At 39.7% G+C, this 20,470-nt stretch overlaps 1 protein-coding gene across 1 annotated transcript in view; it reads right to left on the bottom strand.

Annotated features, from left to right (window-relative positions):
• brinp1 (bone morphogenetic protein/retinoic acid inducible neural-specific 1) overlaps window positions 1-20,470 on the bottom strand; it is a 79,777-nt gene that overhangs the window by 44,506 nt on the left and 14,801 nt on the right. Inside the window, exon 2 of the mRNA XM_061294082.1 lies at window positions 15,821-16,088. Within this exon, the coding sequence (XP_061150066.1) occupies window positions 15,821-16,038 (218 nt within the window). The 5' untranslated portion in view covers window positions 16,039-16,088. The remainder of the gene's footprint in view (window positions 1-15,820; window positions 16,089-20,470) is intronic.

Raw genomic sequence — 20,470 nt, 5'->3', positions numbered from 1 at the left:
AAGCAAAAACCGAAACGATGTATTCCTTTGATGATTAATTGAACTCAGACGCAATTTAACATCAAACTCCAATTTTTTTGTGACTTTCAAGACACATTTGGCCAAATTCCACAGAGAGGCTTTTGGTTGTATAACATCAATTGTACTTGGCAGTTATGAGCCAACGAAAGCACCAAAGGCAGCACATCTATAGCTCACTGTCATCGCAATCATTTTCAGTGAATCCCATTGGCTGCCAGTTGTTATACGTATAAAACCTTAAACGGCGGCCATATGTGCTCCAGCCCTTGCGCCCCAGATTAAGCATGCCAGCAGATGGAATGGGGAGACATGATTCAGTGCTTTACTTCACAGCTCCAAGACTATTTTAATGACCTATCACAGCACGTAAAGGGTAGACGAATGGTACGGCAGGCTGCATAGGAGGGAGGAAATTGGAACACAGGTGATTATTGCTTTATGGCCTTCCTGTAACTCACAGGGCTTTACATTGTGTTGGCGTGTCACATACAAAATGACAAACGTAAATAAATGAAATTGCTTAAATCTCACTGGCAATTTTGGTCACGGAATTGAATGGTAACCCCTTTTGCGTTTTGCTCTGAGGTCGTTTCACAAAAACAAGAATAAGATCAGAGATTATTCACGATGTGTTTCTATTCCAGCCTACAAAAAACAGGCAACATGCAGTATTTATATTGTAGCGATGTGCAGGCATTTGCTTCACTTCACTCGTTTCAAAACATCTAAACGGCACGCCAAAAAAGAAACACATGAGTCCTCAAAGTCACAAAAAAGAGGAAGGGCTGATTAGCTAGGAAGTTTTGGGAATGAAATATTAATGCGGTGTCTCGGATATTTTAGCCACGTATGCGCTTGTTAACGACACGCTCGTCAACATCTCATAATGTGGACTTACAGTTAGCCAAATGTACTTAACGTCTAAAATGATTTAATGGAAAAACATTTGGTTCTGCATTATTGATGGCTATTAGACCATTTTACTTTTTTTTTCTTTTTTAAATGCAAGAAGACAAGGTCTTAACATGGATGTTCTAAATTATTGTTTGAATTCCAGGGTTGTTTTAGGAAGTTTAGAGTTAGCATGGATGTAGCTCAAGTTAAGTTATTGTTCCTGTTAACATTTTTTTTTTCCCTAATCGCAGCTTTTTTTAACCACCATCCAGATTTGTAACTGATCTCTACATGTGTATTCCTTCTTTGCTTGTATTTTCTGGGATATTTTGTTCTTGTGCAGCTTCTTTTAACTCATTATTTTCTTAAAAAAAGAAAACTGTGACACCGTTGCCCTTTATGACGACGTCTTGTCGGCTTCAAATAAAAGTCGGTAGATTTCTGATAACCCTCACGTTTAAAGCGGGATGTCACTTTTTTTTTTTGGTTTGCTTCATCATAAACGTTTGTTTTTCTCGACTGAAAATAAAGTTGTTTTTCAAGTGCTCAGTCTAATGAAGCCCAGGTTAGAACTGTCCAAAATAAGCACTTTGATATATTTATTATAGCAAGTAAACAGGAAGATGATTTTTTTTCTTCCTCCCCTTGAAGGCTCGTAACGCTTTTTCAGATGACTACTTTTGGGCTTCCAGAAACATGTTGTCTTTGAATCCTGCTGAGCCATTTTTCCTTTTTAATTGCTTACAGATTTTCTTGCAGTTAAAATGTTAAAAAAAATTATGATTGATGTTGATGCCTTGAATACTGGATGATTTGGGGTTTTTTTAGGTTCAGGAGTATGTTTTGCGCTTTTCTGAGGTGAATCACATGCTGCAATGTGTTATAGCGACCTAACGGCAACCGTTTACGTGTCCACACCAGGTAAAGATGGAGTCATCGATTGCCAACACCTTTATAATTGAAAAGTTGGCTGCATTGCAAAGGTGATCATATTTGTGATCGTAGTGTAAATTTACAATGCTTATTCTTGGGGGAGGATAATGAAAGTAATAACACCTATTCTGGAGGAACACAAAAGGGCAAAAAACAACTAAAACAAAAACTGATCTTGGGTGGAAGCTTTGTGGTCCATTGGTTGAATTTCCTACCTATGTGAGACAAACTATTTGCAAAGTAAATTGCTCGCAAAGGGAATTGTGTTATTTATTCATAATAAAGTGTGTTTTTACTTATTTCTGTATTGTACTGTTTTTATTCTCAATAATACTAATAGGGTAAAATGAGTTCTTTGTGTAACCGGAATAAATGAATTGCATTTCCATTCATTTCAATGGGCTACACTAAAATCCGTCATCTTTTTTTTTTCCCCAACATTTCAATTCAGTAATGAACAAAAGAAAAGAAAAAAAAGACCCTGTTGACATTATTTGGAGGCCTTCCTTTTAACCATGCTCACTTATTGTGCCACTGCAGAAAAGAAAAAAAAGACTCAGTTGGCAAACTAGTCCTGCTCGTTGGGTCAGATTTGTTTTTGAAAACAAAAAAAATGAGAAAAAATGATTTGCATTGCAGAAGTGGAAGAAGAAGTGCGGAATTCAATGAAGCAAAGCTAAATGAAACGTAAATCCTAATCAAACTGGCCATGCATTGTGTAGATTTGAGTGCATGTGTAGAAAACGTCAACTCATTTTGTCGCAAACAAGACAGCACCGGGTTTCATGCTTTGATGAGGGATGAACCTTTCATTTTCAGCCATTTGTTCCACCACCTATTTGTTCGGGATGACTTGACTAATACTTCAAACGCCGCAAGAGGCGGACACAATAACGACGATGTCAGCTCGCGTTTTTCGTCTCGCGTTCAAAAAGAAAAAGCGGAGCGTTGACAAAAAGCTTCAGTGGGAAGGAAACAATTTTCGACGTGACATGTAAAGAGCGTTAAGTACAGTATGGATGTCAGATTTGCAAGAATACAGCAGAGATAATTAGAGACTATCAACAGTCTCGTCATTTGTCAAAATATTTTTACATGAAAAGGTTATGTTAATGGAACGTTAGTTTGATTAGTACAAAGTGTGAACGCTTGAAAGATGACATCATCCATCTGAAATGCCCTAATAATGTAAATGTCGGCTTTGTTTTTGCTTTCTGAGGCTTTTTTTTTTATTGACACTTAATACAAAAGACTGCCTAACTTGATTTATTATGGCTCTATGTGATATTTATTTTGGTCTCTATCAAAAAGACAAACTTGCTCTCAGCCTAAAAAGATAAGATTTTCTTTTTCTTTGTTTTTCTCTTCTGGCTGAGTTGAGCTGAGTCTAAGTTCCCGCTACTCTCCGTAGGGCAAGGACTTTGATCCAATAATGATAATTTGCCCCACGAATGACTTTGTGAAACAATTTAATGTTCCCACACAGTATTGACTTGTTTGCTCCCATTCTGCACATGTCCTCGCCGTGAAGCAATACAGCGTGATGTCATCTAATTGGTTATCTTTTTTTTTTTTTTTTTTTACGAAGGCAATTACGGTAAATGTTATTAAATTCAATTTGTCGGATGGCCTGGCGAGGTCCACATTTGTGCGTTTGTGTTTCGTCATCAGCGGCTGAAGGACGACAAATTGCATGAGGTATTTAACAAATACTATATTACATCTGCTCTACATTAGCTAGCACTAGTTCATCATCCAGAACAGTCCACAAATATCCTTTAATAAAGTAGTCGTGGGTCTTGGATTTAAAAAGTACAGCATGTTTCTTCTCAAGCTCTTTTCAAGTCAGCTCACATTTTGAAAAGCACAGATTTAAAAACATGGGAGTGACCATTGGTAACTAAAAGAAAAATGAAACTGACTTCACTCGACAAAGACAATTCCTTCTTAAAGATACACTTTAAGATACAAAAGCAAGATTTTAGACTTTAATTGCAGCCCTTACACTGGCACTCCTTAAAAATGTTCTCATTTGACTCATTTCCACACAGTGGTTGTAGAACTGGTCCAGTTCCCGAGTCAAATAAGTGCCTCACAGGCTAACAGATGTTTTAGTAATCTGCATTATACATCTCTTTTGTCTCGCTACATTACAGCAGATGATGCAAGCTAACATCTGGCCCTTTCTCTCTTTAAAAAACAAAACATTGCATGATTATACTTTGTAACATTCCCTGAAGGGCATTAATAACAGGTTTTGCTTCGGAAGCGACCGCCGTAATCGTCGACCTATGGAACTCTAGTTCCTGCCGAGGTATTATGCGGCAGCCCACGGGGGATGTGGAGGGTGGCGGCGGCGGGAGAAATACTTTTTCATGTTAATAAGAAAGCAAAGTCCAGCCATAAATCACACAGACAGAGACGCAATTGAAATGCCTTTGTGAAATCCCTTCGTGAAATTCATCTAGCAAAAAGTGTTCCAAATATTACAGAATGCATCTTAATCACACGCTACAATGCACACTGGGGGGTTGGGGGGGGGGTGCTGACAATAGGAAGACACACACAAACCGTGCAAGAGAGGTCGGGCGTTATTTCGCTTGACCTGAGCTGTTTGCTGGGGCTTGATTTATGTATTGTTACTTTGGTTCTGTCATTGTAAAAAAAATAAAAAACGGATGAAAGAAAATGCAGCGGTGGAGTTTTACTCATTTATTGTCAGAGCAGCGGTGTTATAAATGAAGCGAGTGATAGCAGCAGTAAACATTGGAGCAGGCGTTCGGAGTGACAGGCAATATTGCCTTGCAACTGTCTAACACACAGGTAAGTTCAAAGAAGCGACGCTCCAAGAATTTTAATGACAGATTTTATTTATAACGCACTTTAAATTGAGATGTTCATAGAATATTATATGGTGACAACTGTGTCATCGTTCGAGGACATTGACGAAGAGTGACTTTTTATCCTTTTCTATTTACAGTAAACTGAGGTTTCACGTGTGCCTCTCCACCAATCAAGTATGAAATTGAACAAATAATTTTTATCTTGGCTCACTATTTTCTCAAATGTGTATCTGAAATTTAGATCATTACCACCCCTGCAACTGAGTTTCCTCGCCCCTGACTTGCTAGCGAAGCTGGAATTCACTATCTTTAACATTGAGTTAAAGCCAAAAGGTAAGCAGAGTCGCACTGAGGATTGGTCCGTATGGTTAACGTGGTGGAAGATGGCAAAATTTTTGTGTTTGGAGATGTGACCATATGCCACGTGCACACAGTTCAGTGTATAAACTGCCGACTCTACCATTAAAACTACTTTTATTGAGTTATTATTTTTTCTAATAAAAAATGCTAATGCATATTCTAATGCATCATCTTGAACATATAATGGCAGTTTCAGACACAATTATTGACATATTTTCATTGATTTTGTGGCCAATTTCAGAAATGGATGCATTTACATAAATAAAAATGTGCCTGTGCAAGTGTAAGGCAACCATAAACAAGTATTTTAGTATTTTATGGTCTTAAAAGTCTTGTCCGTGAAACCAGCACTCTGTTGCAAATAGCTCCCTAGTTTTGAAGTAAACAAGAACTTTTATGAGTTTCTCATCTACTGTTTTAGTGTTCCTATTGCAGAAAATTCCCAGAGATGATCAGAATTCACCAAATTAACTGGACTTCCTCCTCTGTTCCTTATATGAACTGCATATATGGTGCAGAACAACTTGTAAACATCCTTGTTTTTAACCATTAGGTCAGCAAATGGAACATGATTACCAAAATGGAACATGATGAGGTAATAGTCATATTAGTGTGCTCGCCGGTTGTGATGAAGCTATGGGATGATAATTCATTGAATCAAAGCAATCCATTCAGTCATTCCATTTTTAAGCATATGATAAGGGATAGTGCCGGAAGACAGAGTAATTTGCAAGAGTAATGCTTGAATGGCATAACTGACTAAATGATTTTGACAAATTTCATGTCGATCCCATTCATGTTATCACTGGCCTATTTTTTTTTTATATCTGACAAAGGGAAAAACATCTCATTCAGAATCCTCTGCATAGTCGTGGTTCATTTTGCATGAATTCACTTATTTGAATTTTTGGGTGGAACATATCCCCAGCTCGTTGCTGAAACACATTTTTTCTGAATTATTCGGTCTAAATAGAAAAGTAGACGTATGCTGAAGTGATATAGCTCCACTGAGAGACAAGTTTTGTATGCTAGGTTAAGCCTGGGCTGTAAGGGGAATAAACGGAGAATCTTTGCCACATGCGGATCTACATATACACTTAAGTTGCATTTTTTGCTGTTTTTCTTTCCAAAATCAAAGAAGTCATTTATTTTTATCAACAATGGCGCAAATGTGTTTGAAATGATATCATACTTTGGGGTACAATATATTAATGTTTTGAATCTTATTGAACAATGATAGTATTCATATACAGTTTTTTAAAATAGTGTTTCAATTGTGTCTATGGTTTATCTACTGTGGTTATGTTTTCTAATAGGACTTCAGCTGGTGTTACATGTCATGTATGTATTGTCATCAAGGAAACATGGTTGCTGTAAATGGACAATATCACAGCTGGTTCTCAGGTTCTATTTTTGAAAATGAGATATATGTCGTATCTTGCTCGAGTCACTTAGCAAGTCTCTGCTGTGCGAGATATTGGGCTGTGTGAGATATCGGGCTGTGTGTTCAGCTTGAGAAATTATACACACACACACATATATACATATTCATATATATACATAAATGTAAGATTATGTTGCTTTGTCTTTCTTTCTCTAAGTTTGAGGCTCCCTAGAAATTCATCTTTGACCAGTTTGACCTTAATACGGTTACACGCATTCCCATTAAATTGCCTACAACCTCTGCCTTCATGAATATAAATGGGCCCAACGTTAGAACATTAAAAACACATTTTGGGGTCTCAAAGTCGCTGTAGAGCGGACTCTAAATACACATTATGCCCTTCTCTATGATTCTGGGATACATTTAAGTGCCACTGTTGGTCAAACATTCATCATTTCAAGGCTTTTGCTTCATCTTCCTGAGCATTATTCTGAGTTCAAAAATTCAAGCACGGCTCTCATGACATACATTGAAATTAAGACTGAAGTAGACTGCAATAAGCAAATCCCATGTCAAGGAATTACATGCAAAAATTGTATGAAGCCTTCCAATCATATCTGACGGTTTCATTGATTATAGTTGAAGTTTGAAAAGTGTAAAACCTACTAATTACTCACTTGTAAATATTGAGCATTTTTTGGCTACAGTTTAATGAAGCCAGTTTGCTTTGTTTCTGATTCTCTGCAACCTCCACAAACAGTTAAAGAACAAATAAAAGTTTATACTCTGAGCCTCCTACAGAACATCTGACTCACTCGGCAAAACTGTGAAAATGTCGGACATTGTTATACTCGCTTCTTTATGTTAGGAATACAAAGCGTGGCAGGCTGCTTGGTGCTGTAAACACAGCGCTTACTTTCATGTGTGATCAAGCTGAATGAGTTTACCAGCTGCTACGCTGGGCTGACGGATGCACAGCCAGCTTTTTGTTCACTTAGGTGGCCGATTCCTATTAGAAAATGAAATGGCAAGGAAAATTGAAAACATGTTTAGTGCAAAATACATATTCATGTGTATTGAGAAAATGTCAGATGCAAGAGACATAAATAAGATCATAAATTGAGATATATGTGAGAAACAAGATATAAAAATACTGTTACCGTCCAATGATTTTGGTCCTCAGCCAATCACAGGGCATATTTTGACAAGCATTCCAGTCTTAATGGAATGTGTAAAGAAGCTTGGGTAATTAAAGAAAATCCATGCAAGCAAGGGAGAAGATGCAAACTCCAAACAGGAGTGCCTGAGTTGAGATTCGTAGAAATAATTGTGAATTCTTTAGTAACTCATTCACTACCATTCACGGCTATAGACGTCAAAGATATTACAGTGGGTTTTTTTTTTTTTTTATTATATGTGACAACATTCGCAGGCATACATTCTTTCTGCTCAGTGGGTACATCGCCTATCACTGGTCTTACCGGAGCTGGGGAGCGTTTTTTTGCCTCTTATTCTCGCTGTGAGCTTCTCTTATAACGGCACACTACAGTAGATAAAGGCACGCCACTTCAAATTCTGTCTTTACTCATTTTAGCGTTACTGCAACCAGTATGTCTGCTTTGCTCGCCTCGCCCTTTGCTGGCCACAACTCGGCACCTCCGGACCTCATCCCTGCCCAAATTCGACAACTCGGGCCCATTCATCAACAGACTCAATAAACATTTATTTAAATCTGCCTCTTCTTCCATATCTGCTCTTTTTCGGTCATCCTTCGCGCACTGAACCGTATCACTTAAAGTGACACATTAACCTCAAACAGGGAGTTACCAAACTCCTAATGTCATAAATAGCATTTAAATATTGAAATGTGAACTTAAAATGGCAGAATTCAAAGGGCAACTTATACGGCTGCGGATTAAAGTGTCAGCGCCCGACACACAAACGCCATTAACACGGGACAGGGCGACAGCTTTTTAAAAATATTATTTATTACGTGTACATTTCAGATGCTCTTTCACTATATTAGACAGATTAAGCGGCTAATATGAGACGACGGCAGCGGCGAGACCGACGTCCCCGCCTTCGAGTGCTGTGTTGCTCTTGTGGAGATTGCCATAGTCTCACGGGAGGTTGGCAGCAACCCACGCGGTGAATTAGTCACCACTTAACCCTGACACTTCCTTTCTCCCCTCCCTTCCCTTTTTCATCGCTAATTAGCCAACCCTTTTCCTTGCTGACGATTAGTCGGCGTACAGTACGGGCTTTTTGCCCACAAAAAGGAAGTGGTGTGGATTGCATGGCAGATAAGCACAAAAGACTGTATAGAGCAAGGGATGCACGACACAAGGTCTTCTGACAGCAGGCACAGCTGTTGTCTGCACCTTGTGATCACAAACTGAATTTTTCAGAGTTACTTGAAGCAAGGCGGACGGAGAAAAATATTGCCTAATGAACCACATTCTGCTTCACTGTGTTGCACAAAACTACTCTGGCTTTTGTCTTGTCAAAAATAGTCTGCTTTTTATACTTGTGTAAACTTGACATGACTTAAATGGTGCATGCACTATTACCAAAGTTTTGCCTTCTGGCCTTTCTTTTCGATTCTTTCACCAAAGACTTTTTTTTTTCTTTGCTAGTTGGTCGCACACCCGAGAAGTGAAAAGCGCAACGCCCACACCCGCCAATGGCATGTTTTTCCCGTCGGTTTACTACTGACAGGTTAATTGAAGAGCTAAATTGTCTTTAGGTATGAATGTGAGTATTAAGGGCTATTTATATGACCCGCGATTGGTTGTGCAAGTGATCCAAGCTGTACCCAAAGTCATCTGGGAAAGAGTCTCGCTAACCCGTAATTGATGGATGTCTCATTTCAAAATTTCTTGTATTGATCTTGAGTGTCTCACTGCAGTTCACCCTCTTATCTGAAAACAGCCATTATCTCTTTCAACTGTTAAAAATAGTCAGATGTGCGCGAGTCCAAAAATGACTCAACTTGTTACATAAGCCAGCTAATGTGTCCTTAAAAACAAAGCAATGAGATGAAAGCGTTATTAAAACATAAAAAAATGTTTTTTGTGTTTGTGTGGGTGGGTGAGTCCACAAAGCCCATCCGTGCTCACGCGCGTGACCTCACCGCTAGCGCTCATCTGTTTGGTACTAAACAGAGCTGCTTTCATGTCTCCGTCCATTACTGTAACCCCCCCCCCCCCCCGCTCACCTTCCTGTCGCATCCCCTAATGGCCTTCTATGCCCCTACCTTGCTCTGTTTTGTGTTCTTCTATTCCTTATTCTGTTTCATCCATCCTGACTTCCTGTCACCTCTCCGTCGCTTTCCCCTCCTGCGGCTACCATGGTAGTACACCTCCTGAATTAAACATGGCCGTTGCAAAATTGCAAACTCCATCAAATCAGCTTTCCAATTACAAAGCGCTCATCCCGGCTAACGCGAGACGACGAGTCGAGACGAATGGCGCACCTTGTTGCGGTGAGTCATGAAGAAAAAAAAACATTAAAAAAAGTACTCTGTGGTTTAATAGAGATCTTGAAATTTGAGAGTGAGGCTTGAGACGTTTTCATATGCAAATGACAAGCCCGGATAATTCATTCAAGGCTCGTCTGCGGACTGATTAGGCATAATTAACAATGTTGAGGAAATGTTCTGTTAGCCCAATGCATAATGTGCTTGTATAACGGCATATGTCACGATATCAAGCAGCCGAGATGAAGGAAGTCCATTTCAAATGCAATGCCGTTCCTTAGAGATCCATAGTGAGAGTCGATATCCCAAAAAGAAAAAAAAAAACATTGAACTGTTGTGACTCTACCCAGAAGTCGCTACAGAAATCACCCAAACAGCACAGCGCCGACTTATCCAGAAACTCTGGACAACATCTAAGATCTGCAGGTCAGTATTCATGACGCAACAATAATGACAAAAATGGCATCTATGGCAAAAGTTCCAAGGCGAAAACCACTGCTCACCGAAAAGCAACATAAAAGCTCATTTTCCTTTGGCACTCAGACCTAACAAACCTTGAATACACACACCCTGAAAGACATTTATCCTTGAGAGCACTTTGAAACCCACAGATGGATCTCGCCTTCTATACACCAACGCAATGGTCAGTGTGGGCAATACAAAGCAGTACATGGAAATGAATGGGTAGTGCTGGCCGATGCAATAGTTTGGTAGACATATCCTTGGTAGCATACAAAAGAATCAACAAGAAAGCGGAGAGGGAAAAAAAAGTGATCGGGTTTGAAAGTAGATGACAAAAATCATCAGGAATGCAAATTTTGCTCCACTAAAAAAAACATGCTCCATTTCTGCAATTTGGGTACTTGCCACTAAGTGATTTTAGCAAACAAAACCTTTTTTTTTTTATCCCTAAATGGCATTTTATGAAGTATTAACAGACTCTTTACAAAAGAACATTAAAAAAACATTAATACCGCTTATTGATTGATTTCAGTTGTTGCTTCTGAGAGTGGCCAAAGCTGTTATTAGGTTTCAAGGTCAGGTACTATTTCACGCTTTAAATAGTTCGGACATCATAGAAGGACGGAAACAACCAGTAGAGGGCGATTGGTGTGGACGTGCATCTTCGGGACACGTCAACGCCGATAAAAGTCGCAGGCAGTGACTCACCCGGAGAGCCAGCAATGTGCAAATGGGCAGCTTAACACCATGACCGACGGTTTATGCTAATTGGTCGCCACTGGCTTTAGGTTTTTGATTGTCATAGTGATCCAGTAATTAAGTCTGCGGCAACTGAGTTACTTAAGGGGTATTTTTAAGCATCATCTTCATTAAATCATTTTATGCGATCGTTTGCAATGTTGAGTGCAGTTAAGTGGAGATTGAACAATTATTATTTCAAAATGTTTGACTTTTGATGTACAACCAATTAAAAGTCAAATGAATGCTCAACCCAACATACAGTTTTTGGTGGCCTCGCTGTTGGCTCAACTCGGACAGCATACAAGCATTGGGACTTCTGTTAGGACACTTGACATTTGTGCATTTGACATTTTCTCTTGTTTAATACATCTGAGAGTGCATTGACGACTAAAATATTTTTCCACCTTGCTTGTAAATTTAAAGTAGGCCTAAAACAAATATAAATCATCTCCAGCTCAAAAAATTAAATGGAGGTCATAAGTCACGTTACCACTTCATTTTTCCTGGCTTTAACTTTTGCAGCTCAAATAAAGACATGGTCCCAATTTCCCAATTCTCAGCTTATCTTTAACCCTTCACCTTTTTCAATCAAATCTTCACACAAAGCATTCAGATCAATTTTCAGATCTGTTCTACCCCTCATCCTGCTTTCGTATCACTGTGCTGTTTCTACTTATTTCTTCCTTGAGGAAAATCGGCAACTTTGCTTTCCCCGCACATTTGCAAAGATTCAGCTCTCCCTGAACATGCACTTTAATTTGGAAGATCGCTAGCAGTTATCCAAAGGAGAGGCCAAGTATTCTTGCTTCATGCTGTTTTATTTGTCAGAAAAGTGCTTTCCAAACAGCATCCCTGTGATTATCATTAACTTCAAGTAATAAGTCTACTAGCTTAATGATAGCATACAATGGGATTTTAAATCATCGAACTACAATTATTTTAGCATAGACGTAATAATAAGATATACAAATGGAACAATCTGAATTTTACAGAACTCAGTATTAATGAATAGCTACGCGACTTGTTTCTGTTTATACCAAGTTCTCCACACTGCAAGCGTATGAGGACTTGATTCGGTTAGCAGTTCAATCGCAACAGCCTGTTTTTGCTCAGACTAGCGTCGCTCATTCTCTCGCTTGTACTCCATTATGAGCGACCAATGTGTTTCATACTCTTTGTTTGTTCTATCTCAGGTTCTTGGTTGCCCCACGCCAAAATCCAATATAAATGCAAATCCGGAGGCCATTAATGCGTTCTGAAGGCCTCGATTCGGCATTGTACTGTAATCAAAGACGAGAGCTGGAAGATGTTATTTCCACGTGAAAAATATTTATGAAAATGCACCCTTTTGATTGATTGCTCTTTTTGAAGCGTTTCCCGTCCAATCTGCTAAATATGCGAGGGGCGTAATGACCTGTGGAGAAGTATAAAAGATATCTGATATCAAATAAAGCAACCAATCTTTCACTTTATTTAAAGGCACACTGTTTTCACAGTAAAGAAGGAGGAATATATTCTACGGGGACAGAAAAAAACTCATTTAAAATGGAAAATTGGGCCAAGGCATATTTTACTGCGCCACTTTCAGACGCTTGCAAATACCTCTGTATCGTATTTATCATCGCTACGCTAAATTATAGAATGAAAATTGCCTTCACATACGCAACCATAGTCATGTTTAAAGCTATTATATAATTTTTATTCCGATTTTCATGCTCTGTAATAAGCTTCATGCCAAATATCGATACAGTGCCTTCTGATTGTCAAAAGTCATGGCAAAGTATGAAAATACTTGCCTGTATTTTAATAGTATTGTAACTTTGCAGCTGTAATTGTCATTATTATTATTAGATTTTCAGACTCCAGGAGTCCCAGATCTGGTAGAAAGCCTCCAAACTATACGACAAGTACTTACATTGATAGTCTAAATTATATGAATGAGTCAGAAAATGTTATGCTGGCTGTACTATATGGCTAAAGTGGCAATAAGCAGACATTCATTATAATAATAATAATAATAATAATAATAATAATAATAATAATAATAATAATAATAATAATAATAATAATAATAATAATAATAATAATAATAATAATAATAATAATAATAATTGTTGAGACTTCTGTGGTGAACCGCATCAAATGCTCTTGCTGGACCACGTATGACCCGCAACAAAATGTGGTACGCAGCTTTAAGATTACAACAGCATTGATGATTATAAGTCGCCATGGACTTTTTGAGACTCTTAAGTGCGGCGGGAGAGAATAATTGGTGCCTTGTGGCTCTTCGCTCCCCCCCTAGCCAAAGCCACTGACCTTTTCAAAGAACGAGACAAGAGGCTGGCACCTCCTTAAGCAGTGTTTATCTTCTGTATTAGGCGCCGCGCCCATGTTATTAGAGATGGGCCAGATTTGTTTGTCGCTGATCAATTTGGCTTTGTCCAAGCACTGTTCCTCGAGGGTAATCCTTTGCGATATGAGACGCCAAGGGGAAAAACGAAGGGGAAAAAAATAAATAAATAGGACGTGTGCTTTCTGTCTCTCTGCGAATCTGATCCGACCACTTTCCACCTCTAAATCGCCGTGGCCGACAAAGTCTCCGGGGAAATTTACAAAGCTATTCAGTGTTCATTGGCGCTTAGAAGAGAGCGCGGTAGGAGCGAGCGTTGTGGTCGAGGCTTCATTCCGACAAAACACTACAGCACCTGATGTCGCTCGTTTGCTCCCCCATTGCTGCTTGAAGATGCACTGATCTGCTACTCCAACACACAACCAGAGACACCGGTCATTTTGTGCCGGTGGGTCGGCCAGTTTCGAGTGTTCACTGCAATTTGTCTCCATGGTGGTTGTGTGCATGCTGAGTGTGTGAGACACATCCTATATCTTGTCTTTCCAATGCAAGTGAGTAAGTCTTTTTAGCTCCGTGGACTCCTAACCTAATGGTAAATTTGGCTGTGGTTACCATACTGACCAGCGGAAGCCTGAGCTTTCTGACTCGTGAGGCTTGGTGACTTGCCTTTGGTCATTGCGCTTACAAGTGTATGCGGAACCGCGGATTGGAGCGTAGGAAAAAGCCAAATGCTTGTTTTTATCTCTTCTAGGTCATCTGAACTTTTACAGCTAAAGATTAAACAATATATGTATTACTTTGCCAAATGAGAAAATACATCAAACCTTTTTTCATGTAATTGTAAATAGGAAAGTCATAACCTCCAGTGATGGCTGAATTGAAAGCTACAAATCGTTTGGCAGGAGCGGAAGACGATACCGGGGCATAACAACTTCCCCCAGCGTCTCCCTCCGTGCAAACACAGCCTGCGTTTTAATAAACCCACGCAGCATGCTGCACCGCATCCACCGGACCTCGGCTAAGAAGTCTCGCCTCTGAGAATAGCATCCCCGCCGAAACAATCCCTGCTCCAGTCGAGAAACGTATTATGCAAATGTATTGTTTACTGTTACATGTGACAACATCGGGGCTACGAAAACCCAAATGGGAACAGGCGAGCAAAGTGGCGACTTTCCAAGAGGAGTGAAATAGAACAAACCCGGGAGGGGAACAGTCAAAAAGCAACATGCCGATTAACTTGAGTTGTACGATTTGGGTATTTCTGCACTTCTGAGTTTAGAGGTGGCAGGAGAATGCAAGGACATTTGAGGGGACAAAAAGAAAATACGTACAAAGGTCAGTGAATCTTCTCATATTATGGGACTTAAATTTGCAAATTCATATATTCCGTTTCAACCAAATGACATGGTTACAGTTTTGTTTTGCTAGCCAAAGCAATACAAGTACTGGGGTGATATGGAAAACTCGCTTTGGTTAGTTCCCAATGTCTCTTCATTCCATTGGCTCTTAAAATTTAGAAGACCGTCAGTGGAACTGGTGGTACCCTGTGGTTTCGTGGGTGCACAGCAAGCACTCTAAGGGGGCCTGAGCATCATACAGGTTGTTGGTTTTTTGGGGGGGAATACCGGTATACCTCCATAGTGATGAACTGTCCAACATGTCTTGTTCAAAACATTATATTATAAATATTTGAAATGTGTGGACAAATTTAACTTGGGAGATTCTCCCAAATAAATGTGAAATATCTTTTTCTACAAAAATGAAAATAAATACATTCTTCAAAAAATGTAATTTGGTTGAGTTTTAAATGTGAATGTGCATCTCTGATCATTAACACAATATAGAAATTAAAGCAGCTGTTGTTGCTTTCTCAAGGGCCGGTTGGCTTTGGAGGTCAGCATGACCGATTTGTAATTCCAAAGTTATGCCTCTGCAACACAGCCCAAGTGTCCTTGTACAAGACTTGGAACCCTTAAGAGCTTGTGACGAGCTGCTTTGCACCTTGCCATCATCACCAGCGAGTGGTTGTGGGTGTGAGTGGCTTGCATAAGAGGCGACGCAATGAAATGCTACGAGGCGCTTTTGGACTTAAGGGCTATAAAAATAGAGCTATAAATGCCCTCTATTTATGGAGGGTGTTTCGGCGTGGTAAAGTCCAGCTACTTGCCGATTGTTATTCTGCTTGTCAGAACCCCCCCCCCCCTTCAAAGTAAGCAAGCATCAGCCTCATCAATATCTAATAAGTCGCGACAACACGCCACGATGAAAAATGCATAGTTAGTAAGTTAAAAATGTACATGCAGCTCTTTGCAAGTGGCATCTGGAAATAGTGCACGGCGTCAGCGAACACTCACCTATAAATTTTATATCTGGTCGTGAATCCTTGGCGGAATCTATCCACAAAGGACAGATAACTGCGTGAGTGGTGGAACGGTCCGCGGTCGGAGATGAGCCAGTCATACTGCTTGGCAACATGTTGCTCAGTGGCCAATGGGTCCTGGCGGGAAGACTGAACTGTTATATGGTCCCATATAAACAGGAAGCAGATGACCTCAATAAACCTCCAGTTCATGCTTTTTTTTCAGCCGCTCTCTGTTCATTCTCGCTCCATTATGTGGAGACCTGATGGGAGAGAGAAGAAGAAAGGGGAGAAGGGGAAAGGGGGGTGAAGAGAAAGACAGTCATTACATGACAATTTTGGCTATATATGAGGTTAATTGCCCTAGTACAAAGAAACAAATAAGCGTAGCATGTTGGGGGGGTCAGAATCTTGGCTAAGGTTGGGGTAAACGAATTGAGACAAAAAAACACCAACTCATATGGACAAGAGAAATAAACCAAAAACCATAAAAAGCACCCGAGACATACCCTTTACTTTATCCATCACAAGCAAGTACCAGCCCTCAATTTTTCGACAAACTGCCGTCTGGATAAGGTATAAAAGGTTGCATAATTAATTTTAGTCTGGCTACATTTTGGCTTAGGTTCATTTTGGGTTCAAATTTGCATTTTTATTCATCAAAGATGGCCCATTAAAAAAAGCTTTTGGTATGCACTAGGTTTCAGACGACAGTTTTCACAAAACAAAGACCCAATAATAATGGCATTAGATATTGTCTTAAAGAAGATCTAGAATGTGTTAGAAGCTAACATTTCAACGATGTGACTCGAGGACTGTTTTCCAATCATGTTACTTATTAAATAAATCAGTGCATCACAATCACTTGAACGCTAGAAAAACTTGAATACATTTCATTTAAAAAATGAAAATCTATACAAAATGTGTGAGTACCTATAGAAAAGATACTAAATGTTCACTGAGCAGCAAGAAAACAATTAAAGACAGCCTAGCCTGCATGACTGTTGAATTGCTCTCAACATGGTAACAAGTCATTATAATGGTAAACATGAATACGTTTCTATGAATTATTTAGAGGAAGACCTTCGGGGATTATCCTCAACTCACCCAAAAATAAATCTAAATAATGACAACATACGGTTCTCACATTCAGATTCAGAGAATCATGACTACAATGGAGACGGGATAATTCCTTGGTGTGTTCAAACTAGACTGCAATGTAATTCATAATTTACAAATCTTACAAGCTGCGAGTAAGACAAGATGAGAATAATATTCACAAAATCGTGCTCCTCAGAACATTTTAATGCTACACGTTCTCTTTGTGGAGAATTCCTGCATTAATATTCTCTCGCAAGTTAAATCAAGCCACTTAGTTACCGATAAAATAAATTACCAAATTGCGTTGAAAGAGCTGCGCCCCTTGGCCAAGGGAGGGATCGTCGACGGAGCGCTATCAAGTATGACTGTGTGAAATCTTTCCTATTTCATGCTTTATTACACAATAACATACACAATAACTCGATACCTAACGTTGAATATCACCGGTGCACATAAAATGGTCTTGCACTGGGCTCCTTATAATATTCGTAACTACGTTTAAAATTAAATGTTCTTATTATAGAAGAAAAAAAACAATCAATATGGGAATATTTTTTAGATATTTCTAAAAACCCAACATTTGGTTTTCCGCAATGTAAAAATAATGCTCTTCACATACTACTCCTACCATACAGCAGAAAAGATCATTTAGCATTCATTCTGAATGGTATTTAAGTATTTAATCGAGTCAGTGTTACTTCATTGACCAATGTCATATTGGGAAAAAAAGGTGTCAGTTCCAGTACCAGTATCACGAAATATAGCTCAAACTAAAAGTAATCACCTAGGAATAAAAACTGTGAACTCAGCTTTCAGCATCCACTGAACCTTTTGAAAGAATGACCAGAGTAAGTGATGATGAGACCATTGAGATTAAACTTGCCAAAAAAGAATGATCACTGATAATAAGTCATGAATCTTCGAGTACAACCGGGAGACCAAACAGCAGAGCCTTCAATTGGAAGAATTTGACGTCAGCAAATACACTAGTGCTGGAACTCTGGCATTTTTAAGTACGTTTCTAATGAGATAAAAATGTACATTGATGCGGCAATGTGAATATGTTAATATATACAGCTCATACCAGTTGCCTACTGGTGATTTGCAAAACTACTACGCATTTTGGAAGTGGTGACAGATTCGTGACCTGTGCTGTGGTCCACCCGGAGGGTTTGAAATTTTAGCTACCTAGCGTGTCATTTCCCTCTCGAATCCCCAAACCTCCTGCCGTGAGGACATTTACATTTGTATCGTCACAGGATGAGAATAAACCCTCCGTCCTATTTCCAAAGACACGATTTTTTTGGCGCATTAAGATCTTTATACCTCCCGCTGCCATGAAATGGTGTTCATCCAATGCTGCCTTTTCTGCAGATAGTTGGACAGCGGGACTCTTTAAACTTTGCTTTTCTTTACTGCCAGGAAAAATGGATTCCGATTCAGCTAATAGCAGCACGAATATAACATGGCTTCTTCAAGAGTAGCAATAAGATAGTCACGTAAGCAATGAGTAACCAAAAAATTTGAGCATGGCTGTCTTTATAACAACACAAAGCGATTCCAAGAGTCCAAACTATACGGTTATCATCATGGAGGTTTTTTTTTTTTTAGTATTAAATGGAAATCTCTGACAATTATTTTCAACAGAGAGAAGCAGTGCATACATCCAGCACTAAGTATGCCACATAGGTTTCCGGATTGTGCTTTCATTGCTCCTCCTCGTCAGATTGTAGGAAGGGCTTTTCAATGCCATCCAAAGGACGACCAAATCATTCGCAGACCTGCAGGACAACTAGATAAAGGCTATCGAACTGAAAAGCACATTTACAAAACACAGATCAAAGCACAATAGAATGAGGATGCAGGATGGTGCATCATAATGATCAACAAAAAGCACACAAATTAAAAAGGTACGCCTACAAAGTTTCCAACGTCCCTTTCACCTTTGAAAAGTGTGTGTTTGAGGACATAAAGCAGCAGAGTCAATCAAGTGCACTGCTGTAAATATTGACCCATCGATTCGGTGTTTTCTGTTGTTTTTCCTCTTCCGTTTACGTCCCGAGGCCAGATTTGATATGCGTTTCACAAAACAGCCTGGCGGCATGTTGTAAATAATGGCCATCTTGTGCTGTTTGCAGATTACAGCTTTTTCCAGAGTGGATTAGCGAAGACGAGGGGAGACGGCGAAGAAAAAGTGGAAGCTCTAAGGAGTGGATCGTGTTGAATAAGAAACACAGGAGGGAGGATGTCTGCTTCAGGAAATCAAGCAGACAGGACAAGGGAGGGCTTGTTGTCACCATCGCCTGTCTTAAAGCGGCCCTATTCATGCGCCGGCTCCTCCTCCGTCATTCAGGTTCATTCAAGGGGATTCAATTTCCATTCTGGTCCCATCACTCGCTTTGTCAATCCCATCTTCTCCCCCTGTGTGGCTGCCTGAAAGCGTCCCTCTTCATTTCCAAAAAGTTCATAAGAATCGAGAGTCTTGTTCTATGTATCTGAATTCGGAATCCCAGTCGCGAGAAAGATGAATGGAGACAGAAGTGTTTTGGAGAAGACAGATAGACGGCAGGGATTCTGCACGACTCGCTTTGCCTATTTTTTAAACTGCATCTGATTGCCATTATTATCAGGGCTCATTTCAGGCCAAATGATCCGCCATTTTAAGGGCTTTCCAGAGTGGACCCACTAAAAACACAATACAGAAATTTTTATGAAGGATCACCCTGAAGAGACCCCTAAGCCAGAAATGCACAAATTATCATCTCCTGATGCTCTTAAACAAATCATCCATCTAGCCATCCAACTTTTCTAGGAGTGCTCATCACTGCTTGCCAGTAGTTAATATATCAATGTTTTCTATTGAATTCTCCCTTCCTGACACACTCGCATTGAAATCAAAAGGACACTCGATTGAAGGACACACCGTCGTCCAGTAATTGGTCGACAGAGTACAGTCTCAATGGTACTGCTTAGCAGAACAGTGCCTTTCGAAACACAAAACATTAGTCCCCTCGATGGAGGTAATAACCTTGATGCATCACCTCTCAGGGGTCCAGTTGAGGGAATAACCCAATGTAAATCTGAATTCCGAGAATGATGATCACACAGCTTTCAGCCATGTGCAGAAAGCCGTAGTAATGGTCTGCCACTTGCAATTGCCGGGAAGTAACAGAAGAAATCGAGGACTAGCCGTGGCTAACTTCATTTGGATTGGATTCCATACCCCCACCACCACCACCACACATCACAGTCTCTTGATATGACTGCTACTTGGGGGGTAGCTGTGATGGCACCATGACCTTCACAAAACGTGGCTGAGCAAGCAGCACACTTGATAATTAAATTCCCCTATCTGGTCAGCAACCAATCAGCTCCGTTCCAAGATCAATGGCCGAATTTAAAGAGCAAACTAATTCAGTAATGGTCACAGTTATTCCAATTTACCTGTGGGTTGAATTATTGCGAAAATGAGGAGGAGCATTATATGATGGTTCCCCCCCGTATTAGCAGCAATGGCACAGAGGCAGTTTATGAGACGCTTCTT

Source organism: Syngnathus typhle, linkage group LG12 (genome assembly GCF_033458585.1).
Source record: "Syngnathus typhle isolate RoL2023-S1 ecotype Sweden linkage group LG12, RoL_Styp_1.0, whole genome shotgun sequence".
NCBI lineage: Eukaryota > Metazoa > Chordata > Actinopteri > Syngnathiformes > Syngnathidae > Syngnathus > Syngnathus typhle.
This window is presented reverse-complemented; position numbering and strand designations above follow the sequence as displayed.